This window comes from Colossoma macropomum, unplaced genomic scaffold, assembly GCF_904425465.1.
Source record: "Colossoma macropomum unplaced genomic scaffold, Colossoma_macropomum, whole genome shotgun sequence".
Classification (NCBI taxonomy): domain Eukaryota; kingdom Metazoa; phylum Chordata; class Actinopteri; order Characiformes; family Serrasalmidae; genus Colossoma; species Colossoma macropomum.
The window spans coordinates 5,077,279-5,098,273 of record NW_023494792.1 but is presented as its reverse complement, the minus strand read 5'-3'; the positions used below and the strand labels follow the sequence as shown (position 1 = coordinate 5,098,273).

Here is a 20,995-nt window from a genome sequence, read left to right as displayed (position 1 = left end):
TACTAAAGCAAATCCACTCTATGTAGTAAAACAGCAATGGCAAACCTAGCCACTTCAGTGGAGAGTTCAAAATAAATGTAATAAATAAAATAAAAGTCAAATGATTTTAATGCCATTCAAAATACATTCTCTCAAACTCTCTTAATCTTGCCAGCAAAGAGTGTTATACAAGTTGTAATTGAATAACTCAGAAAGAAGCCAGGCTGCAGAAAAAAAAATGCCACACTGAGCTTAGTTCTTATGCAGCCTTTCCAAAAACAGCTGTTCAATAACCACTTTAATAAAAAGCAATTGTCCTGTAAACACAACATTTCAGCAGTAACAGCCCAACTCTCACAAAGGCGCAGTTCAATATGAATCCAAAACCTATTTAAAGGTCAGCCTTTTAACACTAGATCAGCAGAAGGAGCAAACAAGAGCATCTGAGGTCTCCAGCTCCAACACTGGAGGGCCATAGTGCTTCAGAGTTCATCATTCTACCTCATTTAACACATCTGCTTCCACTCATCAGCTAGTGCCCAAGGTCTTCATGAGCTACACTGAGCAAGTCTGCAATCTGTGGCCCTCCACGACCTCAGTTTGACACCCTACCGAACACCCCTGTCTGTCTACCAAACAGGGGCTTCTTAAAATACTTCTCTGCGTTCACTTCTCATGCTAGCATCACCACAGTGCTTTGAAAAATGTGGTGGTTTTCTCAAAGACATTCCTATTGGGGAGTTTGAAAAAACCCACTGCAGCATGTGATGACACACAAGAAGATGGCATCAAGAATAGCATAAAAAATAACCGTTGCATGGTGCATTAGACATGCATTCATCTTAGCATCCATGTGTGTCATTATCTCTCACAAAAGCCTCTAATACAACTTTTCTCAATAGAGAATTCTTTGCGAGATGGCTAGGTAAGGAGGAGGAAGAAGTACAGTCTTGAAAGAAGAAATAATCACAATCAGCAAATGTATGCAGGATGGAAGAGATGACTACTATAGAACAGCAGGAGACAGGAGGCATAGATAGATAGACAGATTCCTTCTACATGCTTCACCCAAAGCACTCCATGGTAAAGATTCTGAATGCTCTGCAATCAAACCCCCAGGTCTGCTCACTGGAACAGATAAAGCTCAGTGAGGCTTCTGTCCATTACCAGCCAAAAAGCTCTGGGTTTAAGCCAGGGATGTCCACCAGTAAACTTTGGCCCTGCAGGTCCAGAGTCCAGCACTGTTTGGTATGTTTCTGCTCTAGAGGCCTGAGCACACTGACCACCAACACTTCAATGGTCAGAGACTAACTAACCAGTGTGAATGAAGGACACCTTTCTAGAACAGTACAAAATGAGAAGACCAAACTAAAACAGTGTGAATGTATGGGAACATTCCAGAGCTGTGTGAATGGAGGAGAATATTCTAGAGCAGTGTCAGTGGGAGAGAAAATTCCGGAGCCGTGTGAATGGAAGAGAGTATTCTAGAACAGTGTGAGTTGGCAAGAACATTCTAGAGCAGTGTAAATTGAGGTTGAGCATTCTAGAACAGTGTAAATTGGGAAGAGTAGTCTAGAACAGTGTGAAGGAAGCAGAGCATTCAAGAATAGTGTGAGTGCAGGGAAGCATTCTAGAGCTGGGGGAATTTTAGGAAAACGTTCTAGAAAAGCATGAATGGAAGAGAATGGATGAGAACATTCTCGATGAGTGTAAGTGGGGGAGAACATTGTAGAGCAGTACAAATGGGGAGGACATTCTAGAACAGTGTGAACGAGGCAGAACAATCTAGAACGGTGTGAATGGAGGAGAGAATTCTAGAACAGCATGAATGAGGGCAGCATTCTAGAAGTGAGTGGGTCAAACATTGAAGAGCAGTGGGAACGGGGAGAACATTCTAGAACAGTGTGAATTGAGGTCAGCATTCTGTAAGTGAGTGGGTAAAACATTAAAGAGCAGTGGGAATGGGGAGAACATTCTAGAACAGTGTGAACGGAGGTCAGCATCTTATAAGTGAGTGGGTCAAACATTCTAGAGCAGTGTGAATGGGCAGAACATTCTAGAACAGCGTGAACAGAGCATTCAGGAGTGCATAAACACGTGTATAAACGTTCTGATGCATTGTATTCACTTGATTTATTTACATTTGTAGGCTTACATCACATGAATAAAATGCGTTGCATTGATTGAACGTCAACAGTAGATAAAATAGACAGGGCTGTGTTGATAAAGTATATATAAGATATGAAATGGATTTTTATTTATTTCTAAATCAGTCACAGCTGAATCAAGAGCATCCAATGCATCACTTTTTTCAGTGAAGCTCCCCAGCCAAACGTTTGTTTCTGTTTGTTGGGTTGATGTGCTCTGGCCTCCATTCACCACCTAAACCTGGGGTGTATTCCACAAAGCAGGATTTCACAGTTCACCAGGTAACTTAAGCCCACAGATGAGGACTACCCAGTGGAAATGTCCCTCAGCTCTTTTCCTATCGGACAGGCTTGACTTTGTGGAATACCCCCCTGGTCACTGACTGCTGAGCTGAATATGGTTCATCCAAACTGTGCTGGACCCTGGCCCACCAGGACCCCCACAGCTGGGGATCCCAGGATTAAACTACACTACCAAACCTTACCAAACAACAAGTGTACAGTTTAAGGACAGTGTGGGCGCGTGCGTGCATGCGAGCGTATGTGTGTTTTTTACAGAGCCAGACTCCGTAAATGAGCGTGATCTCCAACTCGTCTGGTCACTTCCTGAATCTGAAAGAGGGTCACTCACGTCTCTGAATCTGTTCCAGTACTTCTCCTTGTCGTAGTGGGACGCGCCGCTCATCCATTTGTCCGAGTCCAGCGGGTTCGCGTGGTTGTTGTGGCTTTCATCGTTGTTGTTGTTGTTGTTGTTTATAGAGACCGCCGTGTCCACGCGCCTGCCGTCTGCGCGCAGCAGCAGCAGCGCCGCGAGAGGCAAGAGCAGCCCGTACAGCATCGCCTGCAGGAGAGAGAGAGGAGCAGAGAACGGGAAAAAGAGAGAGAGACAGAGAGAGGAAAGAAAGAGAGAAAGTGGAAACAAAGAGGAAAAGGAAAGAGGGAGTGAAAGAGAGGAGAAGAAAGATAGACAGAGGAACAGAAAGGGGAGAGAAAGAGGATGATAAATGAAAGCGGGAGATGAGGGAAGACAGAAAAGGAAAACCTCACTGGACGTGGACGTGCAGGGCGCGCGGACACAACACACGCGCCACGCCGTGCTATAGCGCACACAGACAGTAACGGCTCGCGCTCTGCTTGCTGCCGTCCAATAAGCGCTAATTGCAGGGCGCCTGGGCCGCTGCTGTGGGATTATGGGGGATTATAAATGCTGGAATATGTCGCGCTAATGTGATTACTGCTCTGGCTGAAACGGTGGAACGAGGTGACCGAGCGCAGCGGACGAGGAGAGCGCGCGCGAGGAAACACTCACGCACGCACACGCACACACATACACACAAACGCACGCACGCTCACGGGCGCATCAGCGCGCAGACCCGAGGAGGCGCGCGCGCTTTGGAGATCCCCGCTACCCTGCAGGTTAACTCCGTCCAGTTTAGGAGCGTGTACTCACCTCGGGTGGCCCGCGTGCGGCTCGCTCGCTGTGCAGGGGGCTGAGGGGGGGTGAGAGAGCGCGAGCTGGTTTTCTTTCGGGGTCGGCGTGAAAGTGGTCGGTGTCACCGTGCTGGAGAAGCGGAGCGCGTGCGGAACGGCAGAGTCTGCGCAGCTTCACTGAACAGCTCGAGAGAGACGAAGAGGAGAGAGAGCGAGAGAGAGAGACTCCTCCTACCGCACACACACGCGCACACACAAACACACAGGCTCCTCCTACTGGTTCTCTCTATGACGCATTTTTTCCCCACCCAAATTCTATAACCCCGCCCCCTACGTCCGTATTGACTGGTTATAATAATAATACATGTACTATTATATATTTAAAGAAAGTGTATTAATTAATCAATTAATTATTAATCAATGACTACTAATAATTATAACAATTCTAATAATAATTAAAAATAATGTTTGAATTCTTACATATAAAGGAAACTCAATTAATCGACTGATTAATAATAGTTAAATAAATAAAAAGTACTTATTATATTGCTTATTATATAAAAGTACTACTACTACTACCACTACTGATAACAATAATAATAATAATAACTTTTTATATAGGCTTACTTATTTTAAACTTGTTTTAAATGTTACAATTTATTATGAAAAAAGAAAAAAGTGCAGCCAGTACCAGCGAGTGGGCGGCGGAGATTGTTAAAATACGGTGGGAATAAAAATCAATAACTAAACAGCGTTTCTTTGACTGATTGATTAAGACAGAAATCAGCGGTGAGCTCAGTCGAGAGCAGCTCTAATAGCCGGGGTGGTGAAGTGAGGGCTGTGACTTTGCGCGGAGAAGGGAATGAGAGGGAGATCAATAGACCCACATAAAAGTTACATGCACTTATTCCCCAGTCAGATCTAAACAAATTAAAACCAGCTTCTGTTTTCATTTGGAGTCAAGACTGGTGGTGGTACAGCGCAGCAGGGAGATTATACGGTTAGTCACAGACCACTAACTGAGCGCTATGGCCAGGGGAGTAAAACAGAAAAGAAAGAAAAGAAAACAGAAAACTGTTTATATCTTTCTGCTTCCTGAACAGGCAGAGTGTAACTCCTTAATATATAGGATTTACACACATCATGGCTAAATATATATCATGTCTACTTGGACATTACATGTACGAAAGTCTGTAGACACACGCCCATCATTTCTTTCTGAAATTAGGGCATTAAGAGGGAGTTTGCTCCCCTTTGATGTGGTAACAGCCTCTACTTTTCTGGTAAGGCTTTTGGAACATTGCTATGAGGATGTGATTGCATTCAGCCACAAGAGCATTAGTGAGGCCATGTACTAATGTTGGACGGTGAGCTCTGGGTCACAAACTGGTTGGATCACTGCTCTGGCTCCATCACTCCAGAGATCCCCATTCTATTGGCAATAATTTTCTCTAGAGGGTAGAGGAACAGCACTGCGGTTGTGTTCCTTCAGCAGGAGCTGTCCTCAGTAAGATCTAAACAAATTAAAATGCTCAAGCTTCTGTTTTTATTTCAGCTTACGTCTGGTGGAGGTAAAGTGCGGCTGGGAGATTATGTGGTTGGTCACAGATCATTGGCTGCAGTGCTGCAAGCAATATTTTAAGTCCACAGGAATAATAAAAAGTAAACAAAAAGATAGGAAAGCAACTATTTACATATTGTTGTACACATATCTTTTGACAGAAGCAGTTTACACATTCAGTATTACACTCACATAGGAGCTGTTCCTTCAGTATTACACTCACATAGGAGCTGTTCCTTCAGTATTACACTCACATAGGAGCTGTTCCTTCAGTACCACACTAGAATAAGAGCTGTTCCTTCAGTATTACACTCATATAGCAGATTTTTGTGTTACAATTATATAGGAGCTGTTCCTCCAGCACTACATTCATACCGGAGCTGTTCCTTCAGTATTACACTCATATTGGGGCTGTTCATTCAGTCTAACACTGATATAGTAGCCGTTCCTTCAGTATTACACTCTTATAGGAGCTGTTCCTTCAGTATTACACTAAAATAGGAGCTGTTCATTCGGTATAACACTCATATAGAAGCTGTTCCTTCAGTATTACACTCATATTGCAGCTGTTCCTTCAGTATTACACTCTTGTAGGAGCTGTTCCTTCAGTACCACACTGAAATAAGAGTTGTTCCTTCAGTATTATACTGATATAGAAGATTTTTGTGTTACATTTATATAGCAGCTGTTCATTCAGTATTACACTCATATATGAGGTGTTACTTCAATGTTACATTCATATATGAACTGTTTTTTCAGTATTACACCCCTATAGAAACGGTTCCTTCAGTATCACACTCAAATAGGAGCTGTCTATTCAAGATTATACTCGTATACTATGTAGGGGCTACTGCTTCATAGCAACACTCACGCTGGAGCTATTCTTTCAGCACTGCACTCATATAGGAGCTGTTCCTTCACTGCTCATATAAGAATTGTCCATTACTGTCATACTGAGGAGAGTTAGTGATGTAGTCACAAGAGCTGTCCCACCAGAACTATACTGTAACGACAATAATACAATACTGATGTGGATTAGTGACACCATCCCTATAGTCTCTATTCTCTTTAGAGCTGTTAGAGTTATTTATTCTGCAATAGTTTCAAGGCACAAAGTAAAGAGACACTAATACATCCACTGATTGTTTGTATATGGATGGTTTGTGAGAAGTTGGAGTGTGCATTGTACTGTTAGCTCACAGTAATTAAACCTTCAATAACAATGTGTGGACATCTTAAACTTGCCAAAGACAATGTGGGTTTTTTGTGACATCACAAAAGCAACCAATATAAAAAGAACTATTTTTGCAGCATTTTGAAACTTCACCAACGTTTACATACAACATCAAACTCCTCAATTTAAAAAGGAGAGGATAATTTGGTTTTCCATGATATGTGCCCTAGAAATTTACAGTAACGCATGTCTGGATGGTTTTTGTTTTATATCATATTGTGATCTCTGGGTTGAATCTCCATTGTGTAATGGAGGTAGAAAAACAGCAAATGCAAATTTCCATGAGAAAATAAAACAGCTAAACTGTGCATTGTGTCTCAAAGCAAGACTTACTACGCAGTCTACAGCCTAAATGATGTAATAGGGACAGGACTGAGGTCTTTTTTTTAAACACTTGGATGCACAGAGACAGTGGTGGCTGTTCGCCTCGAGCCAGCTCCAGTCTCATATCCACACACATCCACCGTGACAGACTCGATACGAAAAGTGTGTGAGTGTGTGTGTATGTGTGTGTGTGTGAGTGAATCCAGTGAATCTTCAGGGTCCCCCGAGGGAGCATTTTCAACCAGGTGTCCACATATATCTGAGAAGACAAACGTGTACAGAGAGAGAGCGAGAGAGACAGGGAGACAGGGAGAGAGACAGGGAGGCAGGGGGAGAGAGAGAGAGAGAGAGAGAGAAAGAGAGAGAGAGAGCGTGAGTGAGAGAGAGAGGTAGATATGGAGAGAGAGAGAGAAGAAGGGGGAGAGAGGAAGACAACCCAATAGAATAGTACACATGAGTATGTATAGATAAAGAGAGAGATACAGTGAGACACACACACAGAGAGAGAGAGAGAGAGAGAGAGAGAGAGAGAGAGAGAGAGAGAGAGAGAGAGAGAGACATTTTAAAGCAATTCGAACCTGTACAGTCTGATCAACTTGTTTCACTCATAGATCTGCATAATGACCTTAACGCCGGCTGAACAGGCGCTGTTTCCATGTGATCTGATGAAGTAAAGCCTACTTTCCACTGAATACGAAGAAAACTCAACTCGTCCTCCAAAGAAACTTGCGGAGAAAGGGAAGGAAACCTTTCATGAGGCTCGATCTTCAGTCTGAATTCGTGTGTGAACGGTGGTGGTAGAGAAAGCGCGGCTGACACGCGGCTCAGTGGCATGAAGGTGAGAGATAGGGGAATTAAAGTCTCCGCTGAGTGGCATACGGAGGCAATAAGCACGGCTGAGGATTTTAATTGGAACTTTTCAGCTGTGCAGTCAGGTGCATCGCCTCGATATTGAGAGCGGTTTCATATTTTTCACCCTCTCTCTGATTAATGCCATTTAATTATTCATTTATCAGAAGCGTATATTTATTCAACAATGGATTGTGCCAATTCAACATTACCTGAAACAGGCATTTTCAGCGCGGCGTAATTAGTTCCCTCTGAAAACGATCTCCTGCGAGTATGAAACGGTGGGGGGCGGGGGGGGGGTGGGGTGTGTGTAGAAAGCCCCTGACCAGGAGGCAGCAGATGGCGACATGGTGCCCCCTGCTGGCAGAGGAGATAACTACAACTCTCAGTGGTTCACCAATCTGCAGCTACACTCTTGAAAACAAAGCTACCAGAAAGTAGTGCTTAGCGGCGCTGATAACATTTAACATCACAATATTTCCTAATTATATCACGGTATCAGGTAATGTTTAAGCTTGGATTTGAGGTAATGAACTGAGTGCTGGTAGACTAGGCTTAAAGAGCCTATTACAAACCTGAGAGAGCTTGTTTTGATTGGAAAAATGGCCTGGTAACAGGGACACCACTATTTTATGGAACAGAACAGAACAGAATGTTTATCATCTTTCAGTCTTGCTGAAACTAAAAACCAATGTTGCTGTGTCATGATGCATCATACTGCACTCAGCCTTACAACAAAAGGTTATTTGGAGCCAATTTTAGTTCCCAAACGAATCTTTCAATGGGAAAGATAAAAGGAACATTCTCAGCCCCTAAGGCTGTAGCATGTGGAGTCCCTCAGGGGAGTGCACTAGGGCAATTTTTTATTTTTTATTTTTTTTTTTGTATATGCATGATTTTTGAGTAGCTTGCTTGTGCAACCTGTTCATTTACGCTGATAAGTTCAAAGATTCGGCCTGATAATAAACTCTCCCTCAATTTTGGGAAAACTGAAGACATTTTGTTTGGTTGTAAAGATAAGTTAAGAAATCCTTCAGATTTTCCACTGAAGGTAGATCAGACCCCAATTTTTAATAAATCGACATTAAATTATTTAGGCTGGGTTTTAGAAAAGCAGTTATCAGGGGAGGCAATGGCCTCTAAAGCTTTAATTAAAACTGGTCAAAGAAACACATTTCTAGCTAAGAAATCTGCATTACTAGATGTGTCAACTTTATAACTGTGGCTTTGGCATTAATTCAAAGGATTTTTTATTGCGAGTGCCATTTTCTGGTGTGGCAAATCTCTTCAACCCATGAAGAATAAACTTCAGACAGCTCAAAACAAACTGATTAGGACTGAATTGAAAATATCTTCCTGTACGCATTTGAAAGCAGATCAATTAAAAAAAATGTAACCCTTCTTCCTTTGGATAAAAGAGTCAATCAAGCTGAGACTTACTCATGAAATTCCTAACAAATCTCTGTTAAATTGCTTATTCAATTATTTTACAAATGCACTAAGGGATTTTTTTTGTGTTCAGCATGAAAGAAACAACATTACTGAGTCAGGAAGACGCTAAAAATATAGTGTACTTGCACTGCTGTCGCCCTGCACAGTCTGAAATAAAAGTTTTATTAGATAAGTCAGAGTAAGGCTGGGCAATATGACAATATATATTGTTATCATGATAAATGATGTTGTAATACAAAATAATATGCTTTTTTGAACATATTGTGTATATCGCCAATACTTGTAGAACACTGACCAACTGCCTGTTTTATTATAAAGAGAGCAAAATTAGTCCCATTTAAATGGATTTATTGCAACACACTGTACCAAATATTGAATAAAATTATTGTAGTCGGTTTTTAATTTTTTTTAGTCTACAGGTTCTTTTTTCTGTTACAACTGATCAGATGTCAGAAAAAATAAAGACTGTGACATTTCGTGTATCATGACAATTTCTTGAAGTATTGCAATATGATATTTTTGCCATATCGCCCACCTCTAATTTAGGGTCAGGGTGGATTTCAGGGGAGTTTTTGGGAAACACAAGTCTTTATGTATTAATGTACAGACTCAAAAAGAACACTGATGAAGATATGATTACAGCAGTAGATAATTTACATCTTTGGAAAACACGTTCTTCGGCAAGTTTTGACTGAGTTCTCTATACTCTTTGAACACATGCACATATATCAGATTCATCCACTCGGGGAAGGGGTCCGAAGCACAAGCCACATTACAAAAATGTTCTTCTACACTTTACACTTTTCCACCAGAAGTCTCCAAATCCCCAAATCTTACATAGTGCAGCCCAGAAAGACACAGCCAACAACATCATATAGCATAGTTTGAGTGCTATTTCAGGATAGATTTGTTACAGGATTGAATCAAATTCATTCTTTTTCCCATCCAGTGTCTGATCCAGCATTATCTACTGATATTGGCCCAGTACCAATACCTGGTATTGGGTCAGTGGCTTCTCTGTTCCCATACTAATTAAAGTTTTCTCCTAGAACCGCATGTCCAAAATGAGAAGCCTTTATTTTTAAGAGTGTACCCCATTGTTTGTTTGTTTTAAGAGTCAATGCTTTTGAATGGCTGCCTCAGAATCAGATGAAATGATGTGTCAGTGGACTAGAACCAGCTCTGTTTAACAAACATTGCATAAACAAGCAAGCCGCTGGTCATATTTAACAAGGACTTCTGATCAAACAGAGAGATCTGTGTCTGTTTGTCTTTTTTCTTCTTGAATGAAGAGGCAAATTTATCTGAAATGTTTAATAATTTTCACAATATAAATCTCACGTTTGTGCAGCATGTCATGGCACTGCACACAGAGGTTTGCATAGAAAGTGGGAGAAAAAAAAACAAAGAGAATGAAAAAGGGAAAGACATAAGGTTTTGCATATTAATTGTTGGCAGTAGTAGATAGTTGGTCCACAGTGAAGGTCAGATATCCTTACATGTTTCCTCTGAGAGCCATATCACATCTGTCCGCTCTCTAGGTCCTCTGTAATTAACGGTAACACTCAGCCCTTTATTAAATCTTTTTTGTCTTACTACTGGACCCTGAGGGACACCTCTATTTGCCAGAAGTGTATTGTAGATAATGCAGCCTAGAAAGTGTACTGAGTGTCTCTTTTCACCAGCGGTTACTTCTGGCAGCTACATCCTCATCCATAATTCGTGGAAGACGGCCACTAGCCCCGCCCTCAAGATAGCCAGACTTAACCAAAGGGGCTTCAGGGGGTTTCATCTTGCTTTTATTTAGATCTGGAGAGAAAGAGAGAGAGAGAGAGAGAGAGAGAGAGAGAGAGAGAGAGGAACAAAGGTGAACGAAAGAGTGAGTGAGAGTTAGTGAATAAGCGAAACTACATAGCTTATATAGCTAAAATGACCAAAAAAAGACATTTAAACAATATATTAGGAAAACCTATAGAGGTTTACAGAATTTAGACTTGCAATACATATGATATAAATGCAGTGGTCCTTAATAAGATAAAAAATGTAAACATAAATATTATATTTGTATGTATAAGAACTATATCGTACTGCAGCATACACAGATATACAGGATGATAGGGAAGAAGGCAAACAGATAACATCACAGTAACCGTATTACAAGACAAAGATAACCTGAGTGGCCTTATCGAATCATTGTCCTGAATTTTGCAGTTGGAAACCATCTCAGCTGAGGTGTGATTGAGCTTGATTACACCCAGCAATTCAGATGCCTTCTGTTCCTCTATAAAAAACTCAAGCTGCTCTGCCAAATGCTTACCAGAAATAGCCAGCAGCATCTTCCTCCTGGCCCCGAATGTGGACACACCCACTTCCTTCAGGTCTTCTTCAGAGAGAGTGAGGAATGTTTGATAGTCAATCTGATACAGAGAGAAAGAGATTTTAAAAAGGTCCTCCCTACTCATACATCTCATTTACAAAAACAGTTCTTTATAGAACCATTCATTGAAAGGTTCTTTAGGGAACCAAAAGTGTCTCTTTTATGACATCAAACCGAAGAACCCCTTTTGGCAGTTTTACTGTGCAAACTTACCATGGCTTTTAACCAGAACACACAGTGTTATTGATGCAAAGCATTACTATTATGAAGCATCAAAAGCTAACTGACTGCTAATGCTGCCCCCTTGTGGAGAATTTTCAGCCTGCTGAATGTGAGTGAGAGAGTTACAAGCGAGGTCCATGAGGTGCTTAACAAAATTTGCATGAAAAAAATACTCAATTTTGGGGGCTAATCATAAAAACAAATGTGAACATAATTAAATCGGATAATTATATACTTGTGTAGAGTTGCTTGTTGATCTGAAGCAAAAATATACAGATAAGTCAGCATTGGCAGAGTGCAGCTGTGGTTAGCCAAAAAGCTAACATAGCAATTAATAAGCTGTATAACTCACCTATCATAAAGAGTTAAAACAGAAAAATTATACTAGATAATTACACACTTGCCACATCATAGTGTTGCACTCTGATCTGTAGTAAACAGTGTAGATAACTGGCCTGGCTGGTTGCAGTGGGGTGATCTGTGTGCAGCTGCAGTTAACCATGGGCATAATATCTCAGTTAGAAAGCTGGCTAACTTGTCTACCACAAATGGTCACATCACAATAGTTATAGTAATATTATGCAGTATCTATTTAATGTGTTCATTCATAGCCAGGGCGGAAGAAATGTTAACCCTCCAGAGTTTGAAGGCATTTTCTTGATTTTTGCATATATTCCTAAATTCACCTTTAAAGGCACTTGCATATGACATGATACCCACATATTACATATCAAAATGTTCAGAACAATCTCAGCTCTCTCTATAATGAGGTCCTTTTGACCTTAGTAAAGAGATAATTGGGCCCTTAAACTGAAAAAATGAAATCCGGTTTTAGAAATTCTCAACATCGCTTGTATAAACAGAGCTTTACTCATGTATGAGCTGTTTTGGTGCTTGAAATGGGTTTATCAAAGTGTTAGGTTCACAAAAGTAGTGGAATGCATTATTTAAATTGGTAGTGAATGTTATCCTCATCACTATTTTCCAAAAAAGCTGCAGCAACTTCAGCAGCTGCAAACTTTTTACATACCACTCGCATCTGTGTCCAAGGGGACTGAGCAACAAATGTTTTCAACATGATGAGTAAGTCAGTGATTTCCTGAGTGTCCATTGGTCAGTCTCAGGCAAAATATAGACAGACACATGAATCCACCAAATCCAAGCGAGAGGCAGATGACGGACACACAAATTTACCAACTACACACAGTGAGAAGCAGATGGCATGTGTCTCAACTTTATTGGCTCATAACTCTGAATGTGAGTCACGTGCTATCTTGTGATGTGATGGAATGGAAAAGACAACTCTACAGATACAGAAACTGTTTAAATTGTATTTCTGCACGGTATTATCACAAAGATATTATAGAAACACAGAGAAACGTCTAGTTTGACGCGCCGGCAGGGTTAAAAGGTTTGTGCTTAGATACTATGCGTGTCTCAAGGTGAAGGCTACAGCTGAGGTAGGAGAGACCTTGCTGGCACTGGTAGGCTCCCCTTGAGTTCTCATTCATGGACATTGGAGACAGTCTGAGCAGGTTTACCAACACAACATGATATAAGTTATGCGACACGTTTAAATCTTATGTTTAAAAACCTGGTGCCCAGTATTCCACCACTCACAGCTGTTCCCTTTTTCAAAAGGTTTTGTGCTGTGCATAAAGGATTATTGGTGTCAGAGGGTCTGGAAGGGTACACCATTTGGAAAGGATGCATTTTTGGATCCTACAAGAAGGATCAGCCTTCAGTCATGTAACAGCCAAGAAATGCAGGCTTCCTCTGCAGCATCCTTGGCTTGGATACATGATTGCTGGTTAAAATAGCATTGCCTCCATTTTAAATATTCAGTGTTGCTGTTTGAAGGGCAAAATAGTTAAAGCAGTACATCAAAGATGCAATTTCATCTGTCAAAGTTTCACATTCAAAATTTATCCAGAAGTCTGTGACGTGACATTGCTCATCGTAGAAAATTCTATTGAAATTAGGGTAGTTTTGTGATATCGCTCATGAAAATGTGCTTGCAAACACTAACAATTACTGTGGCAAATTCTGCTGAAATTAATGCAAATTTGCTACCAGAACTTTGCTTGTGTGACTGGTCCTTAAGACTGATAGATAGTTTACCTCTTGATCCTGAAACACTGTGTTGTATTTCTCCAGGCCCAGCTGTATCAATAACTCCATCAAATCGTCTTTGGGCGGAGGGGAGGGGCTTGGAGGTCTGCCAATCAAGGGCCTGGACACTGCTTCAAAGTAGCTGCTGCTTTTCAGATACCCCTCAGCTGCAAGACCAAGGTTCAAAGGTCAAATCCCAAAATAGGATGTACAGGATGGTCAAACTGCTGTACTGTACGTATATAAATATCGAGTTCAGGTGTGAAAAGCATTATCATTTATTTATTAATAATTTAACTCGAGTCTCAGGTTTGCATTCACTTCTAGAGTTCATAATTAATTAGTCAATTACAATCTCACTCAAAACACATTTATAATAGATCAGCACACCGGCATGTCTCAGGCAGAGAATCCAGACCTAAAGGTCTCACCTAAACGTTGCTCCAGCTTGTGCAGTAGGAACAGGATAGTCTCACTTTAGCTGTGTCACGAGCTTTAGCCGTGTTTCAGTCTGGCTCCTGAAGCATTTGAATGTATAGATGTTGCTAGTGGAAGCCAAAGTAAGTGCTTTCTAAGCTTGTGGATGAGTGAGAGGGATTGAGCGACATTGCTTTCAGTGAGAGCTGCTAAGCCCTGAAGACTGAGAATCCGACTGACTTTGACTTCCAGTGCCAAGAGAAAATGAGCTCTGCTTATCAACTGACGACGTTGGGACGTTTGATTTGATAAAGCTTGCATGACATGCAGTCATTGCAGACTTTGATAGGTCTGCATCCTCTAGTCTGATCCGGTGTTCGTTCTCATATTTTGTGCCAAAGATAAACCCGAAATAGTTTAGTCCATGACATTTAGGGCAAGCTGACCTCAAAAGTGTGCAGCTGAATCACTGACACATTTTTCCACAGGTGAAAATGCATTCCTTCTTTTAATGACAGCATGCACGCTAGTTGGCATGATAAGTAGATCAAATTCACCAGAGAGTTGTCTAAATATGAGCTTCAATAGAAGAGATAAGACAGAACAAGTAAACTTTGTTATATACATTGTATATAAAATGGTATGGAATGGAAACAGAAACTCTAGAAAGTGGCAATGGAAATATATATATATATATATATACACTGTATATTACATATACATCTCTTTAGCTCCTTTCCATGGCTCTTTATTATATCTATTATATTTTTATTTTATTTGTCCGTATGGAACGAGGCCACTTCACTAGACCTCATGTTTGAAATAATTCATATCGAATTACAAAATTTTTTTTTTGTTATCTCCAACAAAAAGTGAAAAATTCTCTGGCTTTGAAGCCTCTTGCAGCTGTTATTCACTGATCTGCTCTCTGTAGCCTCTCCATGTTAGACAGGGGCAGAAAGTGTAGGGAGGATATCGCTCACACTGAAGAAGATGCCAGACTGAATGTGAAGAAAACCAAACAGAGTGAAAAGCTCATGAGTCTGAGGCTGCACAGGTTTGCTGCTGAAGCTCTAATGGCGCTTAAACTAAAAAAAGATGCCATGTAAGGGCATGTGAGAGGAAAAGAGGAGGATGTGATTGCTGTGTCGTGTCTGTCTGTGGGCCATAACTGAGACAGGGCGGCTGGAAGAGCACAGCCTAGAGAAGGGTGTGTGATGGGGCCTGTTACATTAGCAAGACCCTTGAGAGAGAAAACACAGCCGAGGCCAAACACTCAAACTCAACACACTGCCAGAGTATACTGCAGGCATGAGAGAGAGAGAGAGAGAGAGAGAGAGAGACAGACAGAGAGAGAGAGAGAGAGAGAGAGAGAGAGAGAGAGACACAGAGAGACAGAGACAGAGAGAGATGGCAGGTTATTGGATGCAGCTACCTTACAGCTACACTTGATGGCAATAAAATCAAGAAACACCTACCAAATAGATTCACCTTGTAGGTTTACAGCTACTGATTGAACAATTTATCAACCCCTCCATCAATGGAAAAAGACCACTATAAGACTACTACTGACCAGATATTAGACCAGATATTATTTGGATCGTAAATCACTCTCAGCAGTGCAGTTACACTCACATGATAGTGGCATCTTAGCATACGATGCAGGTGCAAGTAAATGAGGCATCACAGCATTTTGTGTTTTAAACACACATTAGCATCAGTGCTGGGCTACGAATAGTCTGCCAACCAAAAATATCAAGAATCGGTCATGTGGTCAGAAACTGACTTCTGATAAAGGACTTCTCATAAAGGTTAGCTCTATTTTTAAATTGCGAGCTGTGCCATGTTTTGTGCTTAAAAAGAAGCAGGACACGCTTTTTATAGGGCAGGTTAACACATTTGCTTGATTGACAAGTAGGTAAACAGTTATTGAAAGAACAGGAAAGATGACTGATCAAAATTTAGAAACTGACAGACATGACAATAAATAGAAACCATGTTGAGAAAAGGTGTTTTCACGCTGAGGTTATGAAAATCCTTCAAAACGCAAGTTGTTGTGTGTGGTTTCAAAGAGGCAGAGTGATTTTCAGTTGTGATGCACAATCCCCGATGCAATATATAAATAACGATGCAAAGAAATGCATCTGATTGCGCCTTTAACTACAAACTAACTGACCAACTAACTTAACTACACACTTAAAAATGATGGTTCTTCAAGGGTTCTTTAGTAAAGAAACGCTCAAAGAACGCTTTGCATGGTTAAAAGGTTCTTTGCATAGTGAAAGCATTCTTCAGATTGATGGAGAATGTGCTTAGATGGTTCTACACAGAATCTTTTTGAAAAGGGTTATTTATAGCACCAAAAAGGGTTCTTCTATTCTTACAAGCTTGACATTGTACCACAGAAGAACACTTTTCAGAAAGGACCTATATAGAACCATCTACAGCACATTCTGAAGAACCCTTTCGCAATGCAAAGTCATGCAAAGGGTTCTTTGAATGTTCATGGTTCTATATAGAACCATTTTCTTCACTAAAGAACCCTTGAGGAGCCATCATTTTTAAGAGTGTAACTAAAACTAACCAACAAAGTAGGTGTGTTCAATAACAGTGACAGTGAGTGTACACAGTGTTTAAAAATCACAGCAACACTGCTGTGTCTGATACATTCATACCAGCCTGTTGTCGGCAAGTCTGCTGCATTTCATCTCTTAACATAACCAAAAACAACTTACTCTGAGGGCCTTTGACTGACATGCAAAATAACCAACTACAGACTGTAGTTTTAGCATGGCGTATAGGGGCAGGCTATTTTTATAACTTATGCCACAACAAAAACAGCCCTGCAGGAAACAAACTGATACATGTCAGCAAACACTTAAGGATATCTAACCTAAACACTACTCAATGCTTCAAATAACACTACTACTGAATAACTTTTAAAGATGTTATGATGAGAACTTCGATCTGAAATGTTCAGTTACAGCATGCAGAGCGGGGAACTGCTTGCAAAAGTGTATTTCCTGTCAAACCCATAAGTCTGTATACACAGAGGTTTGGTAGCCGATATGAGTGCAACTGGCAAAATCCCTACAGTTGTAACCATTTTAACGTACACTAACTTTCAGACGCTCTGTATACATGTGGGTAAAGCATCTAAGCTTGAGACATTTTGGGAATAGTCCACCACTCAAGTAATACCTGGTCAGTGGTGGTCCTATAGACGGAGTAGTGGGGGCTGATCAACTGTGCAGCAAAAGAAGGTCTACATTCAGTGACAGTTTACCTATAGTATGCACCTATTGGGCAGGTGTTTCTGAAAAAGTGGCCAATGAGTGTAGGCACAAGGTGTTTATAATTATAAGTAAACTTTACTTACTTACTAAGCACATTTAAACAACTTGTGCCAAAACAAGTGCTGTACATAGGATGAAAACAGAAGAGATATAACAGAAATAAAATAACAGTCGATTGGTTTAAGCGTGCTCTGAAAACAGCCATCTAATTCTGTGAAGAGGACCTCAAGGATCTTTGAATACTTGAAGACGTGAGTAAATCAACAACACAAGAAGAGGCCAAGCCATTAAAAACAAATAAACGCACTTTAAACTGAACCCTAAAACAAACTAACAGTCAATGAAGTGAAGCAAAGTCTGGAGTAATATGGTGTCTTTTCTTGGTGTCAGTAAAATTAATTACAATAATCAATGCAGGAAGAAAAAAGTGATTTTAACAGAATTGATTTGTCTATCAAACTTAAGGTGAATCAAAAGTGACGCTAAGATTTTTCACAAGTGTCTTGAGGTGTGAAGATAATTGACCAAGATTACTGGAGATGTTAAAGAGGTGGAGGGAACCAAATAAAACTATTTGCGGATTTTATTTTTTTCCCCGTGAGGTTTCCTTCCTTGCTTCCTTCCTTCATTGTTTCCTTGTTTCCTTTCTTCCTTCATTGTTTCCTTCCTTGTTCCCTTTCTTCATTCCTTCATTGTTTCTTTCCTTCCCTCCTTGTTTCCTTCCTTGTTCCCTTTTTTTGTTTCCTTCCTTGTTTCCTCCCTTCCTTCCTTCTTTCCTCATTTCCTTCCTTGTTCATAACCTCCCGTTCTTGTTTCCTTCCTTCCTTCCTTCTTTCCTCATTTTCTTCCTTCCTTGTTTCCTCCCTTCCTTCCTTCTTTCCACATTTCCTTCCTTGTTCCCTTCCTCCCATTCTTGTTTCCTTCCTTCCTTCCTTCCTTCCTTGTTCCCATCCTCATTTCCTTCCCTCCTTCCTTCCTTGTTCCCTTCCTCCCATTCTTGTTTCCTTCCTTCCTTCCTTCTTTCCTCATTTCCTTTTTTCCTTCCTTCCTTGTTTCCTCTCCTTCTTCCTTCTTTCCTCATTTCCTTCCTTCCTTCCTTCCTTGTTCCCTTCCTCCCGTTCGTTTCCTTCCTTCCTTCTTTCCTCATTTCCTTCCCTCCTTCCTTGTTTCCTTCCTTCCATCCTTGTTCCCTTCCTCCCGTTCTTGTTACCTTCCTCCCTTCCTTGTTTTCTTCCGTATTATTCATTAGTCATTATTCATTTTTACATAACTGCATTCCATCCTTTATCTCTCAGAATTCAACAGGCTGTTTTTGTTACTGCCTTTAAGACTAAATGATATGGAGTCGAGTTTCAGTACATAGATTGTACAGACTGGAGAGTGAACGGTAAACTTTTAAACTTTAACAATGTTTACAAACTACAAACTCAAAATTTCAATGATATGGGCTGTTTAACATCCTCATCCTTAATAAACTGCCAGCTCAGTGTATGTGACACGTGATGTAGCTCTTAATTGCACGCACTGGACACACTTACATGTTTTTGTGGAGCTGAATGCAGCCATGGCTGATGAAGAGGATGAGGAGCAGGATGTAGGTGAAGATGAAGAGGAGGATGACACGGACAATGAAGACGCAGACCCTCGTCTCTCTCTCCAGTTCTCCGAGTCACTTCCATTACCAGTAACTCTCTCTTTACCATTCTGAGAGCCCCATGACTGCAGATGGAGAGAGAGAAACATACACACACACAATCAGAGATCAAATCCGGTCTGTTATTGCCTTGTTGTGCAGAGCATTAGTCATCAAAAGCCGTTCGCCTGATGCTACAGAAGCACCAATGCCATTTAGGCCTGTAATGCACTAAATCTATTCACTACAAAAACAGAGCACCACCATATCAAATGTCCTACCAGCACAATTTGGCACGGATCTCAACAGCCACAACTATTCACGTCCTAACGACCCACTCTAATACTAATAGACTGTAGTCCATTCGTATTTATTGTAATGTATTCACTAACCTACTGAGAGGGGAAAAAAGAGCTCTTTAAAGAACTCCCACCAATATAACGCTGCAGCGAGCTTTAGTCATTCAGAGCTTTACTAAAGACGATGGACGCCAGGCAGGGATGGAGGGAATGGTGGAATAAATGTGACAGTAATGTGATTTTCACTCTGTATCTCGCTTGCTCCTTCTCTCTCTCTCTCTTGCTCTCTCTCGCTCTAAGCAGCGATAGCTGAGTAATTGGAGTTCGGAGCGACTCAGCCAGCTTTGCTGCACTGCATGACAATAATCACATTTTGTATTTCATTCATCATTATTATTGTGTGTGTGTGTGTGTGTGTGTGTGTGTTTGTGTGTGTGTGTGTGTGTGTGTGTGTGTGTGTGTGTGTGTGTGTGTGTGTGTGTGTACACGTGTTCCTTCAGAATATTCAGGTCATTAGCACTAACCACCCTCACACCGTGCATCCCCTCTCCAGGTGGAGAGCTGTGGCCTAAAACATTGAAACGAATCCTCAGAGGAGAGAGCTCCTTTAACCTTTGTATAGTGAATGGTAATGTTACTGTGTCGGTGAAAGCAGCAGCTGCTCTCAGCAGGCCAGGAGACATGCAGCCTTGCTGCTGCTTAAGGTTAATGGATAATGAGGAGGAGCCAGGGATGATTTGGGAAAGAAACTGTGGCAGAGTACAGTGTGTGGGTAGTTTGTCTTTGTTTACATATGTTTACAGGATAAAATGTCCTGATTTTGTGGGAAAACTGGAGCTGTCAGCAATGGATTTTATTAGCAAATGAGCTTTTTGGACATCTCACTCCAACACCTTGGACATTAATATGGAGTTGGCCCCCTTTATGTCAACAACAGCCTCCAAGCTTCTGGGAAGGTGTTCCACAAGATGAACATTTTGCAGACTAATTAAATAATCAGAAAATGACCAAACAATAAAAACAGACTTAAATGAACAATAACAAATCATGGATAGTCCTTCAAAAAATTCCAAAACACTGGCAGTAAAATGGATTGTACTGAGGAGCTGAGTGACTTTACACATACCACCGACATAGGATTCCACCTTGGAAGCATTTAGGAGGAAGCGTCTTGGAATAACAACAGCTCAGTCATTAAGCGGTAGGCCACGTAGACTCACAGAGCAGTTTAGATATGCTTCCAACTTTGTGGAAACAGTTTGGGAAGGCCCTTTCTTGTTTCTTGTTCCAGCATCACTGAGCCCCTGAGCACAAAGCGAGGTCATTAAAGACATGGTTTGATGAGTTTGCTGTGGAGGAACTCCAGTGGCCTACACAAAGCACTGAACTCAACCCCACTGAACTCCTTTGGATGAACTGAAACATTGACTGTGAGCCAGGCCTTCTCATCCAACATCGGTGTGGGCCCTCACAAATGCTCTTTTGACTGAATGGGCACAAATTCCCACAGACACAATCTAAAATATTGTGGAACACTTTTCCATAAAAGTGGAGGCTGTTGTTGACACAAAGGGGTCAACTCCATATTATTGCCCATGGGTTTGGAATAGGATTTCCAATAAGCTCATATAGGTGTGATGGTCAGGTGTCGACATATGTTTG

The 20,995-nt window shown here is 41.1% G+C and overlaps 2 protein-coding genes across 2 annotated transcripts in view; both read right to left on the bottom strand.

Annotated features, from left to right (window-relative positions):
- Positions 1 to 7,874, bottom strand: part of spock1 (SPARC (osteonectin), cwcv and kazal like domains proteoglycan 1) — a 363,926-nt gene extending 356,052 nt beyond the window's left edge. Inside the window, exons 1-3 of the mRNA XM_036577816.1 lie at positions 7,852 to 7,874; positions 3,577 to 3,742; positions 2,758 to 2,967 (exon numbers count right to left, since the gene is read on the bottom strand). Coding sequence (XP_036433709.1) covers positions 2,758 to 2,967; positions 3,577 to 3,742; positions 7,852 to 7,874 — 399 coding nt within the window. The remainder of the gene's footprint in view (positions 1 to 2,757; positions 2,968 to 3,576; positions 3,743 to 7,851) is intronic.
- Positions 7,875 to 10,512: 2,638 nt separating this feature from the next.
- bicc2 (bicaudal C homolog 2) overlaps positions 10,513 to 20,995 on the bottom strand; it is a 32,237-nt gene continuing 21,754 nt past the window's right edge. The window contains exons 16-19 of the mRNA XM_036575436.1: positions 18,940 to 19,120; positions 13,698 to 13,816; positions 11,295 to 11,394; positions 10,513 to 10,786 (exon numbers count right to left, since the gene is read on the bottom strand). Coding sequence (XP_036431329.1) covers positions 10,656 to 10,786; positions 11,295 to 11,394; positions 13,698 to 13,816; positions 18,940 to 19,120 — 531 coding nt within the window. The 3' untranslated portion in view covers positions 10,513 to 10,655. The remainder of the gene's footprint in view (positions 10,787 to 11,294; positions 11,395 to 13,697; positions 13,817 to 18,939; positions 19,121 to 20,995) is intronic.